This window comes from Hemitrygon akajei, chromosome 1, assembly GCF_048418815.1.
Source record: "Hemitrygon akajei chromosome 1, sHemAka1.3, whole genome shotgun sequence".
Taxonomy (NCBI): Eukaryota; Metazoa; Chordata; class Chondrichthyes; order Myliobatiformes; family Dasyatidae; genus Hemitrygon; species Hemitrygon akajei.
In genome coordinates, this window is record NC_133124.1 from 134,082,802 (window position 1) to 134,098,309 (window position 15,508).

A 15,508-nucleotide genomic window follows, 5' to 3' on the forward strand; every position below is an offset into this window, starting at 1 on the left:
AGTTTTTTTCCCCCTCCCTTTTTTTTCTCTCTCTGCCCATCAATCTGCCTGTTCTCCATCTCCCTCTGGTGCTCCCTTCCCCCTTTCTTTCACTCTAGGCCTCCTGTCTCATGATCCTTTCCCTTCTCTAGCTCTGTATCCTTTTTGCCAATCACCTTTCTGGCTCTCAGCTTCACCCCACCCCCTCCGGTCTTCTCCTATCATTTCACATTTTCCCCTCCCCCTCCTACTTTCAAATCTCTTGCTATCTTTCCTTTCAGTTAGTCCTGACAAAGGGTCTCGGCCCGAAACGTCGACAGCGCTTCTCCCTATAGATGCTACCTGGCCTGTTGCGTTCCACCAGCATTTTGTGTGTGTTGTTTGAATTTCCAGCATCTGCAGCTTTCCTCGTGTTTGTCAAGAGGAGTGTCGTCTTTTGTAAATTTTTCAGGTATTTCCTTTCCCAAGGGTAAAAGGGACAATCCATCAGCATTTACATGATTACTTGACTTCTTGAATTCAATCTTGCATTCAATCTTGCAATTGTGTCTTCCAAGAAACAGAGTCCATCTCTGCTTTCATTCAGCTGTTGTTAGCGGAACAACCTTCTGTGGATTAAAAATGGACTCTAGTGGTTGATGATCAGTAATGAGGGTAAACTCCTCACCATTGAGTATTGGTTGAAATGTTTTACACCCCAAACCAGACTCAAAGCTTTTCTGTCAATCTGTGCGTCATTTTTCTGTGCAGCGGAAAGGGAACGTGATGCAAAGGCTACGGGGTGTTCACTTCCGTCACTCATAACATGTGACATGACTGCACCTATACCATAAGGCGAGGTGTCACAAGCAAGCTTCAGTGGATAACGTGGATCATAATGTGCGAGTATAGTATCTGACGTCACTGTTTCCTTTACCTTTCTAAAGCCACCACACACTGCTTTGTCCGTACCATTTCTTCCTGATCTGTCATAGTGAGTTCAGGGGTGGAGCTCAGTAGCCAGGTTTGGTAGGAACCTGTTATGGTAATTGACAAATCATGAGAAGGATTGCAACTGTGACATATCCTTTGGCCTTGGGACATCCAACACTGCTTGAATTTTCTCAGCAAACTTGTGTAACTGTTTGTGTGTCAATGGTATGACTAGAGTAAGTGATGCTTGGTTTAAAGAATTCATACTTGTTGTGTCATGCTGTTTACCCATAATCTTCTAATCTTTTTCACACTGTCTTGAGATTGTGGAGATGTTCTTTGTCATTTTTACCAGTAACAATGACATTATCCAGGTCACACTACGAGCCTGACAACCTTGCAGCACCTGGTCCATTTCTGTAGGTGCAGATGCTACTCCAAAATTGAGCCTTCTTTGGCATCTGTTAGTCTCAAGAGACCATGGATCTGCGCCTGGAAAGTCTTGCTTCTCTCTGTTGGTGGAGCAGCATCTGTTGTGGCTGTAGAGGCCCACACGGGAGTGACAGTCTCGGCTGCAGCGACTGCACTTGAAGGCACTGTCCTCCGGTGTTGTCTTGGTGCTGCTTTCTCGGAGAGTGCATTTTTCTTCAGCAGCAAGCCTCAGCTTCTCTTTTCCTCCTTTTAGACCTCTGCATATTTCCACCCTCCAGCGAGAGCGATCGCTTGCAATGTCCTCCCACCTCTGCGTAGTTCCACCCTCCAGCGAGAGCGATCGCTTGCAATGTCCTCCCACCTTTGCGTAGTTCCACCCTCCAGAGAGCGATCACTTGCAATGTCCTCCCACCTTTGCGTATTTCCACCCTCCAGCGAGAGCGATCTCTTGCAATGTCCTCCCACCTCTGCGTAGATCCACCCTCCAGCGAGAGCGATCGCTTGCAATGTCCTCCCACCTCTGCGTATTTCCACCCTCCAGCGAGAGCGATCTCTTGCAATGTCCTCCCACCTCTGCGTAGATCCACCCTCCAGCGAGAGCGATCGCTTGCAATGTCCTCCCACCTCTGCGTAGTTCCACCCTCCAGCGAGAGCGATCGCTTGCAATGTCCTCCCACCTCTGCGTAGTTCCACCCTCCAGCGAGAGCGATCGCTTGCAATGTCCTCCCACCTCTGCGTATTTCCACCCTCCAGCGAGAGCGATCGCTTGCAATGTCCTCCCACCTCTGCGTAGTTCCACCCTCCAGCGAGAGCGATCGCTTGCAATGTCCTCCCACCTCTGCGTAGTTCCACTCTCCAGCGAGAGCGATCGCTTGCAATGTCCTCCCACCTCTGCGTAATTCCAGCCTCCAGCGAGAGCGATCGCTTGCAATGTCCTCCCACCTCTGCGTAGTTCCAGCCTCCAGCGAGAGCGATCGCTTGCAATGTCCTCCCACCTCTGCGTAGTCCCACCCTCCAGAGAGCGATCGCTTGCAATGTCCTCCCACCTTTGCGTAGTTCCACCCTCCAGCGAGAGCGATCGCTTGCAATGTCCTCCCACCTCTGCGTAGATCCACCCTCCAGCGAGAGCGATCTCTTGCAATGTCCTCCCACCTCTGCGTAGTTCCACCCTCCAGCGAGAGCGATCGCTTGCAATGTCCTCCCACCTCTGCGTAGTTCCACTCTCCAGCGAGAGCGATCGCTTGCAATGTCCTCCCACCTCTGCGTAATTCCAGCCTCCAGCGAGAGCGATCGCTTGCAATGTCCTCCCACCTCTGCGTAGTTCCACCCTCCAGCGAGAGCGATCGCTTGCAATGTCCTCCCACCTCTGCGTAGTTCCACTCTCCAGCGAGAGCGATCGCTTGCAATGTCCTCCCACCTCTGCGTAATTCCAGCCTCCAGCGAGAGCGATCGCTTGCAATGTCCTCCCACCTCTGCGTAGTTCCACCCTCCAGCGAGAGCGATCGCTTGCAATGTCCTCCCACCTCTCAACGTTCATGCTCAGTGGTTTCACATCTCTCTTGCACACATCTTTGAAACGAAGATGGGGCCACCATTATGCTCTCTTGCTGGAGGCCAGTTCCCTGTACAGCAGGTCTTTCGGATCTTCCCATCTGACATGCGGTGTACATGGCCCAGCCAGTGGAAACAGCGTTGTTGGAGCAGGGTGAAGAGGCTGGGTACCTGGGTATGGGCCAGGACCTCATTGTTGGTGACTCGGTCGGTCCACTTGATGTCCAAGATGCATCTCAGGTTGTGAAGGTGGAAGACGTTGAGACGCCGCTCTTGTCTGAAGTAGAGGCTCCAGGTTTCTCTGCCGTAAAGCAGTGTGCAGAGGATGCAGGCCCTGTAGACCGCAGCCTTGGTGTGTGTCATCAGCTTTCTGTTCTCCCAGACTCTCTGTCAGCTGGGCGAATGTTGAGGCTGCTCATCCAATCCATCTGTTGATCTCGGGGTCTAGGGAGAGACTGTCTGTGATGGTGGAGCCAAGGTATGTAAACTCGTGAACTACCTCCAGCTCGTAGTTGTTGATGGTAATGGCAGGGGGGTGCTCAATGCCTTGGCCCAACACTTGGTCTTCTTCAGTCTTCTTCAAAATTAAGCCTTTTATAGTGATAAAGCCCTTTGTGAGTGTTCATGGTGAAAAACACTTGGACTCATCTTCTACCTCCATTTGTAGATAGGCCTCAGCTAGATCCACTTTGCTGAAGTGTTTCCCTCCAGAACGTTTTGTGAAGATGTCTTCTGTCCTGGATAGTGGGTATTGGTCTACTTTCTGTACTGGGTTGACTTTGACCTTAAAATCACTACAGATCCTGACAGACCCATCCTCCTTGGCTTCTGGGACCACTGGCTCCACAGCCACTCAACCTTGGGAAAAAAACTCCTTCAGCCTCCAAGCAATCTAGCTCAACCTGGTTACTTTATTTTGAGTCGTATATGGAACCGATGGGCTTTGTATAACTTGGGTGTAGCATTTTCATTTAACACTATTTTACCATGATATGTTGCATTTTTCATTGCAAACCTTGGACCAAGGCATCATCCAGTACCTTTTTAATTCACTTTCAATTGACTCTGTTTCAGGGGATGTGTCTTGCAAATGGTGGATGGAACTCCAATTGGCCAATCACACCCTCACAATGTCGCCCTCCTGTTTTACCACATACAAACCCAATGAGACTTGTTTGTTGTATTTCACGGTTACGAAAGTAATTCTCACAGGAATATGTTCTCCTGTATAAGTTCTTAGCTGGATATCTGCAGGCTTCCGTTCAGTGTCTTTAAAATGCGGTTCAAACTCATTTTCTGGAATAACTGACACAGCGAAGCCAGTGCCCAATTCCATTTGAATTAATTTGCTGTTCACTTTTGGTGTTGGTTCGATTGCTTGTCTCCTGTTAGTTTTCACATTATAAATCTCAAAGTTACCCAGTCCTGTGTCACTCTCATCATTACCAGGTTTTTCATCAACAACATGCAGACTCTTTTTGAAACTGCAAACTTGACTTTCTATCTTCTTCTCTTCCCTGTGCAGTCCATTTGTCTTAGTCTGCCCAGCATGCTCTCTGTGTACTGTTTGTCCTACTTTGTTGCATTTTCACCTTTAACTCTGCATAGGTTTGATGTATGTGAGCCCCTGCCACAATGGCCACACAATTTGTTCAGCTAGGCAGATTGCTGTCTAGATGGTGCCATTTTGTTCATGCTTACTTTCATTCCTGACTGTATCACAATAGTATATCTTCCTGCTGTTTCCAATTATTTCAACTGTTTTATTAAACATAGCTGTGCTTCAGCTAGGAGTGCTTTTTAATGGTTTCTTGCAGGGTTCCACAAATTGAGCAATCTCTCAGTGCATCATTGAGCCCATGAGCTGACAAGGCTTAGAAAACTATTTAATTTCAGTAATGGACTCCCCCTTTTTTGATTCTGCGTGTGAAACCTAACATGGTCCCCCACGAGAGACTCATTCAGAAAGTCATGAGGTATGGGATCAGTGGAACCTTGGCTGTTTGGATAAAAAACTTGGCTTAAAGGAAGAAAGCAGAGAGTAGTAGTGGAAGGAAAGTATTCTGCCTGGAGGTCAGTGACTAGTGGAGTGCCGCAGGGATCTGTCCTGGGACCCCTGCTCTTTGTGATTTTTATAAATTACCAGGATGTAGAGGCGGAAGGATGGGTGAGTATATTTGCGGATGACACCAAGATTGGAGGAGTTGTGGATGGAGCTGTAGGTTGTCAAAGGTTACAAGAGGATATAGACAGGATGCAGAGTTGGGCAGAAAAGTGGCAGATGGAGTTCAATCCAGATAAGTGTGAGTTGATGCATTTTGAAAGGACAAGCCAGAAGGCTGAGTACAGGATTAATGGTCAGTTACTTAAGAGTGTGGATGAACAGAGGGACCTTGGGGTTCAAATCCACACATCCCTCAAGGTCACTGCACAGGTTGATAAGAGTAGTTAAGAAGGTCTATGGGATGCTAGGCTTCATAAATAGGGGGATTGAGTTCAAGAGTAGAGAGGTCACATTGCAACTCTACAAATCTCAAGTGAGACCGCACTTAGAGTATTGTGTTCAGTTCTGGTCACCTCATTATAGGAAGGATGTGGAAGCTATGGAGAGGGTGCAGAGGAGATTTACCAGGATGTTGCCTGGATTGGAAAACAAGTCCTATGAGGCAACGTTAGCAGAACTGGGACTTTTCTCTTTGGAGCGTAGAAGGATGAGAGGGGACTTGATAGAGGTCTACAAGATTATGAGAGGCATAGGTAGGGTGGATAGTCAGTACCTGTTCCCCAGGGCACAAATAGCAAACACCAGAGGGCATATGTACAAAGGTCAGGGAGGGAAGTTTAGAGGAGACATCAGGGGTAAGTTTTTTACACAGAGGGTTGTGGAATGACTTGCCAGGGATGGTGGAGGCTAAAACATTAGGGGTATTTAAAAGCCTCTTGGACAGGCACATGGATGAAAGAAAAATAGAGGGTTATGGGGTAGTGTGGGTTTAGTACTTTTTTTTAAGGAATATATGGGTTGGCACAACATCGAGGGCTGAAGGGCCTGTTCTGTGCTGTAGTATTCTAGTGTCTAGTGTCTAACATGTTCTGCAGTCAAGAATGATTTTGGTTCTAAATGTTCCCGTGTTACTTTCATGATATCAGCAAAGCTAATTTTCGTTGGTTTAGTTGGAGCAGTCCAACTTTTAAGCAATCTCTATTCCTTTCCACCGAATGCACACGGCAAAACTGCAACACAGCAATTGGCTATTTCAGTTGCTTCAAAATACTGCTCAGTTCTCTCAGTATACAATATCCAGGTATCTCTTCTGTAATTGAATGTGTTTACCTTTCGGATGTAGCCGGTAATGTGTGCTTTTTTTATTTATGATTATTATTAGCCTGTACTCACTTTTTATGAACCCATGGATTTGATCTATTTTCTGCCTGTTTTTTAACTCGACCGTCTCTGTCCCTCCCAAAGAAGCACGTGCTGTGCTTTTTTACCTCAAATGCCTCACTGTGCTATTTTAACTTACATGTTTTGCTGCACCTTTTTAAAAAACTCTAATGTCTTTCTGCACTTCAAAAGGTAGGTACTCATCTCAGGTTTGTTTAAAACTTACGCGTCATCACTGTGGTGAACACTAAACTCTGACAGCCCAAGCTGTAATAGTGTTGCATTTACCACTGTGTTACCGTTGCACCCAATAATATTTCATCTAACATTGGAATGGATTCTTGGTCAACTGCACTATTACAATCTATGCTTTTAAATAAATTTGTTCTTTTTTTTGTACCAATTCACTTTGCTAATATTCAATTAAATTGATCAATTAGGATTTCTAAATGGCCAAGATAAACGTATGGAGGATTTGCCTTCTGGTCTTCACCTTGGTAGTCTACATCATCACCTTGGTTATGAACGCTCTTTCAGGGCAAGGACCAAAATCAGGTAGGAAAAGCATGATTCTGCTATGTGAAACTAGAGAATATCTGAGAACATGATTTGGGACACAGTTAAATCCACTTAACCTACTTTGACGAGTAGAATAAGTTTGTTTATCACAGAAATGGATTGTATAATTCTGTCATGCACTTATTTGGTTGGAATTTTAATTGGAAGATTCAAGTCAGTAATCATCCTGATTTGGAAATCTGTTACAATTCCTTTGCTGCTTTGTCAAAATCCTTTATTTGAAGATTAACTTTATTTGTCACATGCACATAAAAAAATCAGTGAATTACATTGTTGGCGTGAGCGACCAACACAGTCTGAATGTGCTGGACGCAGCCTGCAAGTGTTGCCGTGCTCCCAGAAGCGAAGTGGCATGCCCACAGCTTATTCACTCCATCTTGTCTGTCTTTGGAGAGAGGGAGTTTTGTGTTCACTCGCCTATAAATACTGATGAGACCCAAAGCCAGAAAACAGAACCTTTATTCGGTAAAACCATGCAGTTACAAACATCTCAACAACGCATCCCAAAGCATGACTATTTAAACTGTTTACACAAGAACATTCGAGACATTATTTGGAATAATGGCTAACCAATGAAATTTAGTCTGGGATTAGTTGTTTCAGCTCACCATAACAGAGAGGAAACCGAAAGAACCTCCATTTCATGTAGATTGAGCACATCTACATGGAACGTTGCCATAGTAAAGTAGCATCCATCATCAAAGATCCTCACCACCCAGGCCATGCTCCTTTCTCACTGCTGCCATCAGGTAGAAGGTATAAGTGCCTCAGGACTCACACCACCAGGTTCAACAGCAGTTACTACCACTCAACCATCGGGCTCTTGAACAACAGGGAATAACTACACTCATTCCACTTCTGGAGTTCCCACAACCAATGGTCTCACTTTAGGACTCTATCTTGTTATTTCATGCTTTCATTATTTATTGCTGTTTATTTATATTTGCATTTGCACAGTTTGTTTTTCATTGATCCTGTTTAGCTACTGTTCTTTAGACTCGCTAAGTATGTCCACAGGAATAAAGAATCTTAGGGTTGTATGTGATGTTATGTATGCATTCTGATATTTTTTTTTATTTTGAACTTTGATTTTTTTGAACTTCTGAACTTTGCACCTGAAGGAAATCCAAGTGGTTATGGGGAGAACGTACAAACTTCTTCCAGACAGCAGCTGTAAAGCATTGTGCTAACTGTTATGCTACTGTGCTGCTGCCACCTGACAACAATATGAAGGTACAACTACCAGATGGACTACAGTAACTCAAGACACTCATCACAGTCAACTCGTGTAATTGGCGTTGGGTGATGAGTTCTAGCCTTGTTAGCAGCATCGGAGTCACTTAAAGTTAATGATTTTAAAATGTGATCTTACCACCCATATAAATAGCCTTCATGATTCCTTTTTCCCAGCACAGAATATGTCTAAGAGGCATTGATCTTTACATTTACTCCTGGTGGACTCCACTGTCTTGCACCTTTATAGTGAGCACAACAACCACATGTTCAAATACCTTCTGAAGATCCGTGAATGCAATATTAAGGGGCTGAAATCTTGACAGTGCTCCCTGTGGACATGGGGTTACTTCTTGCATGCATGCCAAGACATTCGGCTCCTTCTCCTCTACACCATTCTCTACACTCTTTGTGCAATCCCACTGATTGCCAAAGATCCAGTTTGGAATGAACTATCTCTGCTTCGAGTTCAACTGTGCTAAGTTCATTTCAGGCACAGTCACAATCTGGCTCATTCACAAATAGCTCCATAACTTTTCTTGGGCACAGTTTCAGACTAAATTATCTTATTTTTAATCTGTACTATTCTGTTGTGATGGAAATGAGAAAGAATCTTTGGGTCTCAAGGCAAGAGTTCTGGACACACAGTTTTAATAATAAGGAGTTTATTTACAAGGGGAGAAAAAGCTTGGGAACAACACAAGCGGCTATAATATTCACACAAACGTGCTTAGAATAGAGGAGCGTGGGAAAAGTTGGGTATGCAGTACAATACACGGGAAAACGGTGTGGGAACGGAGTACAGGTATACATACAAGCAAGGGAAAAGTAAATACGATATCTGCCCCCCTTGGCTATGGGCAAACACGGCTCTTTGCTAAAGGTACAACAATAAATGCTCCCACAACCCTATTCAATGCACACCTTACCACGTGTCTCCAGCGCTGTTCTGCAGTCTTCAGCCCGGACTGAAGCAGGGTGGTCCCTCGAGGTTGGCAAAAGAGAGCGAGCCTAGCACATGTAGCACCCTTTATAGGTCAGGGGGCCAATGGCTTGGTGCTAGACAGGTTAATCCAATTAAGGTGGCCAATGGTTAAGTGTGCATTGATTAGTTGGGGGATGGGGGGGCGAAATGTTGACTGGCAGGTGGAGTGACCTCCGACCAGGTGAGGGCAGTGCTGTCATGGGACAGGCACGGCTCTCTGGTTACATATTCCTCTATAACACCTTTTTCAACATTCTGCCTGATCCAGCTTGCCTGCCACCAAAATAATTGTCCATGGCTTAGCCTGCACTACATTCATGAAGATGTTATTATGGTGCTCTTTGTGTAGCCTTCATTTTTCATAAATTTGAGGTGCCCCAAAACTCTGCTCTTTGTATCTTGTTCTATGCCAAATCTTAGATGTTTATCTCCATTGTTGCCCGTTTCCTGTTGGTATCTCAAATAATAATACCGTATATTGTCTATAGTTTCTCGGTGGGGATAATTGCACAATATTGAGGTTTGCACAATGCATCACAATGCCAGTTGTACAATCAGGGTTCAATCCCCACAGCTGTCCGTAAAGAGTAACAAGTTCTCCCTGGGCTTCCTCCGGTGCTCCAGCTCAGGAGTGAGATAGGTCAACTAGTGGAATGGTGCCGCAGCAACAACCTGGCATTCAACGTCAGTAAGACAAAAGAGCTGATTGTGGACTTCAGGAAGGGTAAGACAAAGGAACACATACCAATCCTCATAGAGGGATCAGAAGTGGAGAGAGTGAGTAGCTTTAAGTTCCTGGGTGTCAAGATCGCTGAGGATCTAACCTGGTCCCAGCACATTGATGTAGTCATAAAGAAGGCAAGACAGCAGGTATACTTTATTAGAAGTTTGAAGTGATTTGGCATGTCAACAAATACACTCAAAGTGGAGTGGAGAGCATTTTGACAGGCTGCATCACTGTCTGGTATGGAGGGGCTACTGCACAGGACCAAAAGAAGCTGCAGAAGGTTGTAAATCTAGTCAGCTCCATCTTGGGCACCAGCCTACAAAGTACCCAGGACATCTTTAGGGAGCGATGTCTCAGAAAGGCAGCATCCATTATTAAAGACCTCTAGCACCAGGGCATGCCCTTTTCTCACTGTTACCATCAGGTAGGAGGTACAGAAGCCTGAAGGCACACACTCAGCAATTCAGGAACAGCTTCTTCCCCTCTGCCATCCGATTCCTGAATGGACTTTGAAGCTTTGGACAATACCTCACTTTTTTTTAATATACAGTATTTCTGTTTTTGCACATTTTTAAATAATCTATTCAATATACGTAATTGATTTACTTGTTTATTTATTATTATGTTTTATTTTATTTATTATTATTTTTCTCTCTCTCTCTCTGCTAGATTATGTATTGCATTGAACTACTGCTGCTAAGTTAACAAATTTCACATCACATACCGGTGTTAATAAAACTGATTCTGATTCTGAAGACATACGGTTAGGATTAGTGAGTTGTGGGCATGCTACGTTGGCACCAAAAGCATAGCAACTCTTGCAGGCTGCCCACAGCGCAATCTTCGTTGCTTTGATTTGACAGAAACAATGCATTTCGTTGTATGTTTCAATCTGCATGTGACAAATAAAACTAATCAAATCTTTATATAATGCTTAATTTAGTTTGCAACTCCTCGGCAAGTGAGGTAGTCCATGTCTGCGTGAGCTTTGAACTATGAACTCCCCCTCCATCGACAACCTGGAGACACCATTAACTAGAAACGCACCTGATGAGACACAAATATAGTTGCTACAGGAACAGGACAATTGGTTGTTATTATGTAATGACAGGCTCACCTCCTGATACTCCAAAGTATTTCCACCATGTAAGGGGCATGGGTCAGCAGCACAATAGAATACTCCCCTCTTGCACTGAATCTCCAACAGTATTTCAATACCACCCAGTACAAAATGCCAAGGACAGGAGGGAGCGAGGGGAGAGAGGGAGAGGGAGGGAGGGAGGGAGAGAGCGAGAGAAACAAAGAATGAGAATATTGGTGGGTTTGCAAGAACAGAATAATTAGCTGCTGAAGATTTGAAGTTAAGCATCATCACAAGGAAGTCATGACTGCACTTCTACTTTCCTATAAGTTTGCTTAGGTTCAGTATGTCACCTAAAGTTTGACAGACTTCTACGGGTGCACATTGGAGAGTATCCTGACTAGTTGCATCATGGCATAATATAGAAACAGTAATACCCAGGAATGGAAAAGTGTACGAAGAATGGAATGGAAAGTGGTGGATACAGCCCAGTCCATCACAGGCAAAGCCCTCCCAGCTATTGAGTACATTTATGCAGAGAGCTGCCACAAAAAGCAGTGTCCATCATTAAACTACCCCACAGTCCATGCCATGCTCTCTTCCCTCTACTACCATTGGGCAGGATGCACAGGAGCCTTGGGTCCCACACCAGCAGCTTCAGGAACAATTATTACCCTATGACCATTAGGCTTCTGAACTGGCATGCATACTTCACCTTCACTCACCTCAATGCTGAACTCACTCCACAACCTATGGGCTCACTTCGAAGGTGATGTTCTTTTTATTTGCACTATTTGTCTTATTTTGCACAATGGTTGTTTGTTAGTCATTGTCTATGTATAGTTTTTAATAAATTCTACTTATTTTTTTATTTTCCTGTAAAAGACTACAAGCAAATGAATCTCAAGTTAGTAGATGGTGACATATAAATACCTCGACAATAAATTTATTTTGACTTTGACTTTGAAAAGGGAAGAAAAGGCAGGCTATATTGTTGATTTATTAATTTATGTTTACAATGAATAATTTTGCGAGTTGATGACTTTAGCTAGTTCGAATGGAAATGGGAATGGTTGGTTACCCAGAGTTGTCAAGTGTTTAGTGAGCTTCTTTGAAGATGGACATTCCTGGAAGTGAGATGCCAGTAAATTACATAGTAGAAACAGAATTCAACAGGCTTTTGAATTGACATCATATGACCTATGATTACAGCTTGTACTAATTGCATCTGTAAATATATTAGGTATTTTTCTTCAGAGTGTTGGAAATATATCAAGCAAGTTCCACACTGAAATCACTCCTGCAGGATGGACGTTTTCTATATGGGGAATCATTTATATATGGCAAGCTGTGTGGCTTGTCTATGTCTTCATTGGATTTTGTCGAAGGTAAGAGTTGCTTCTGTTTATAGTTGTATGTATAGCTAGAATAAGATTATGCTTTGAACACCATTCCGTTTTCTTCGCTGTGTTCAATGTAACAACTGCAGTAAGTTAAGACAAAATAAGATGAAAAAAAAAGTGCTATCTAACTGTAACCCAAATGCAGACTATACATTTTACTCACTGTGATCTGTCTCGCTTCCTGCTGCTTTTAGATGGAAGAAGAAAATAAGTTTAAGTAAGGCTACATTCCTGAGATTGAACGTAAACATTTAGAAAGTTTAAACTTTTTGCTGTATGTACAATATTAGTATTTCTTCATTTTGCTTCATTCTTGTGGACAAGTTTGTAACACCTTCGAAGCCGAAGTAGCTGATACTGAATGTTGCTGTTGACAGCAGGGTGCATTTGTTCAGAGAAACTGTCACGGTCCGGATCGTTGATTCCTGTTAATTCCCTTTTCCCCGTGTGCTACCGGACTCCTTGATTGAGGCACCTGAATCTCATCTGAACCGGCAGCATAAAGGCTCCAGCTTACATCTACTCAGTGTGGGATTGTCAACCTGTGTATGTTCCGGGCCGCCGAGAAAGCTGGACCGTCACCTGAGCTAGTGCGACAATGCACGTTCTGGGCCGCTGAGAATTGTGGACTCTAAGTTGCTTCGGGAATTCTGTTGTGTTCGTGTCCAGCTGAGTTTTGCCAGCTGTTTGCCGCTACTCCAAGTCAAGATACAAATTCTGTCTTTTTTGAGGGCAGCTGAGAATTGCCGGCCATTTGCCGCTACTCTGAGCCAAGATATGAATTGTCTGTCGTAGTTTGGTTTTGTCATCTCGTGTCCAGCTGAGTATTGCAGGCTGTTTGCCACTACTCCAAGTCCAAGTCCCAGCTCCAAAGTCCAAGTCCGAGTCCCGGCTCCGTGTCCAAGTCCATGTCCGAGTCCCGGCTCTGTGTCCAAGTCCGAGACCCGGCTCGGTGTTCCAGCTCTGTGACCAAGTCTGAGTCCCGGCTCAGTGTCCAAGTCAGAATCCCGGCTCCGTGTCAAAGTCCGAGTCCCGGCTCAGTGTCCAAGTCAGAATCCCGGCTCCGTGTCCAAGTCAGAGTCCCGGCTCCGTGTCCGAGTCCGAGTTCCGGCTCCATGTCAAAGTCCGAGTCCCGGCTCCGTGTCCAAGTCCGAGACCCGGCTCCGTGTCCAAGTCCGAGACCCGGCTCCGTGTCCAAGTCCGAGACCCGGCTCCGTGTCCAAGTCAGAATCCCGGCTCTGTGTCCAAGTCAGTCCCGGCTCCGTGTCCGAGTCCGAGACCCGGCTCCGTGTTCCGGCTCTGTGACCAAGTCTGAGTCCCGGCTCCTTGTCCAGGTCTGAGTCCCAGCTCCGTGTCCAAACCCGTGTCCGGGTCCCGGCTCCGTGTCGAAGCCCATGTCCGAGCCCCAGCTCCATGTCCAAGTCTGTGTCCGAGTCCCGGCTCCGTGTCCACGTCCCAGTCCCGGCTCCGTGTCCACGTCCCAGTCCCGGCTCCGTGTCCAAGTCCGAGTCCCGGCTCTGTATCCAAGCCCGTGTCCGGGTCCCGGCTCCGTGTCGAAGCCCATGTCTGAGACCCGGCTCCGTGTCCAAGTCCGAGACCCGGCTCCGTGTCCAAGTCCGAGACCCGGCTCCGTGTTCCGGCTCTGTGACCAAGTCCGAGTCCCGGCTCCGTGTCCAAGTCTGTGTCCGAGTCCCGGCTCCGTGTCCAAGTCCGAGTCCCGGCTCCGTGTCCAAGTCTGTGTCTGAGTCCCGGCTCCATGTCCACGTCCCAGTCCCGGCTCCGTGTCCAAGTCTGTGTCTGAGTCCCGGCTCCATGTCCACGTCCCAGTCCCGGCTCCGTGTCCAAGTCCGAGTCCCGGCTCTGTATCCAAGCCCGTGTCCGGGTCCCGGCTCCGTGTCGAAGCCCATGTCTGAGACCCGGCTCCGTGTCCAAGTCCGAGACCCGGCTCCGTGTCCAAGTCTGTGTCCGAGTCCCGGCTCCGTGTCCACGTCCCAGTCCCGGCTCCGTGTCCACGTCCCAGTCCCGGCTCCGTGTCCACGTCCCAGTCCCGGCTCCGTGTCCACGTCCCAGTCCCGGCTCCGTGTCCACGTCCCAGTCCCGGCTCCGTGTCCAAGTCCGAGTCCCGGCTCCGTGTCCAAGTCCGAGACCCGGCTCCGTGTCCAAGTCTGTGTCCGAGTCCCGGCTCCGTGTCCACGTCCCAGTCCCGGCTCCGTGTCCACGTCCCAGTCCCGGCTCCGTGTCCACGTCCCAGTCCCGGCTCCGTGTCCACGTCCCAGTCCCGGCTCCGTGTCCAAGTCCGAGTCCCGGCTCCGTGTCCAAGTCCGAGACCCGGCTCCGTGTCCAAGTCTGTGTCCGAGTCCCGGCTCCGTGTCCACGTCCCAGTCCCGGCTCCGTGTCCACGTCCCAGTCCCGGCTCCGTGTCCAAGTCCGAGTCCCGGCTCCGTGTCCAAGCCCGAGTCCCGGCTCCGTGTCCAAGTCTGTGTCTGAGTCCCGGCTCCGTGTCCACGTCCCAGTCCCGGCTCCGTGTCCACGTCCCAGTCCCGGCTCCGTGTCCACGTCCCAGTCCCGGCTCCGTGTCCACGTCGAGTCCCGGCTCCGTGTCCACGTCCCAGTCCCGGCTCCGTGTCCACGTCCCAGTCCCGGCTCCGTGTCCACGTCGAGTCCCGGCTCCGTGTCCACGTCGAGTCCCGGCTCCGTGTCCAAGTCCGAGTCCCGGCTCCGTGTCCACGTCAGAGTCCCGTCTCCGTGTCCAAGTCCGAGTCCCGGCTCCGTGTCCAAGCCCCAGTCGCGTCTCCGTGTCCACGTCCGAGTCCCGGCTCCGTGTCCAAGCCCGAGTCCCGGCTCCGTGTCCAAGCCCGAGTCCCGGCTCCGTGTCCAAGTCCGAGTCCCGGCTCCGTGTCCAAGCCCCAGTCGCGTCTCCGTGTCCACGTCCGAGTCCCGGCTCTGTATCCAAACCCGACTCCCGGCTCCGTGTCCAAGTCCGAGTCCCGGCTCCGTGTCCAAGTCCAAGTCCCGGCTCCGTGTCCAAACACGAGTCCCGGCTCCGTGTCCACGTCCCAGTCCCGGCTCCGTGTCCAAGCCCGAGTCCCGGCTCCGTGTCCAAGTCCGAGTCCTGGCTCCATGTCCAAGCCCCAGTCTCGTCTCCGTGTCCAAGTCCGAGTCCCGGCTCCGTGTCCACGTCCGAGTCCCGGCTCCGTGTCCAAGCCCCAGTCCCGGCTCCGTGTCCACGTCCGAGTCCCGG

At 47.8% G+C, this 15,508-nt stretch overlaps 1 protein-coding gene across 2 annotated transcripts in view; it reads left to right on the top strand.

The window, feature by feature from the left end:
- The window catches only part of LOC140733159 (uncharacterized), a 35,923-nt gene that overhangs the window by 2,288 nt on the left and 18,127 nt on the right, over nt 1-15,508 (top strand). For both annotated transcript variants that reach the window (XM_073056236.1, XM_073056143.1), the window contains exons 2-3: nt 6,700-6,814; nt 12,108-12,252. In XM_073056236.1, the coding sequence (XP_072912337.1) occupies nt 6,709-6,814; nt 12,108-12,252 (251 nt within the window). In that variant the 5' untranslated portion in view covers nt 6,700-6,708. The remainder of the gene's footprint in view (nt 1-6,699; nt 6,815-12,107; nt 12,253-15,508) is intronic.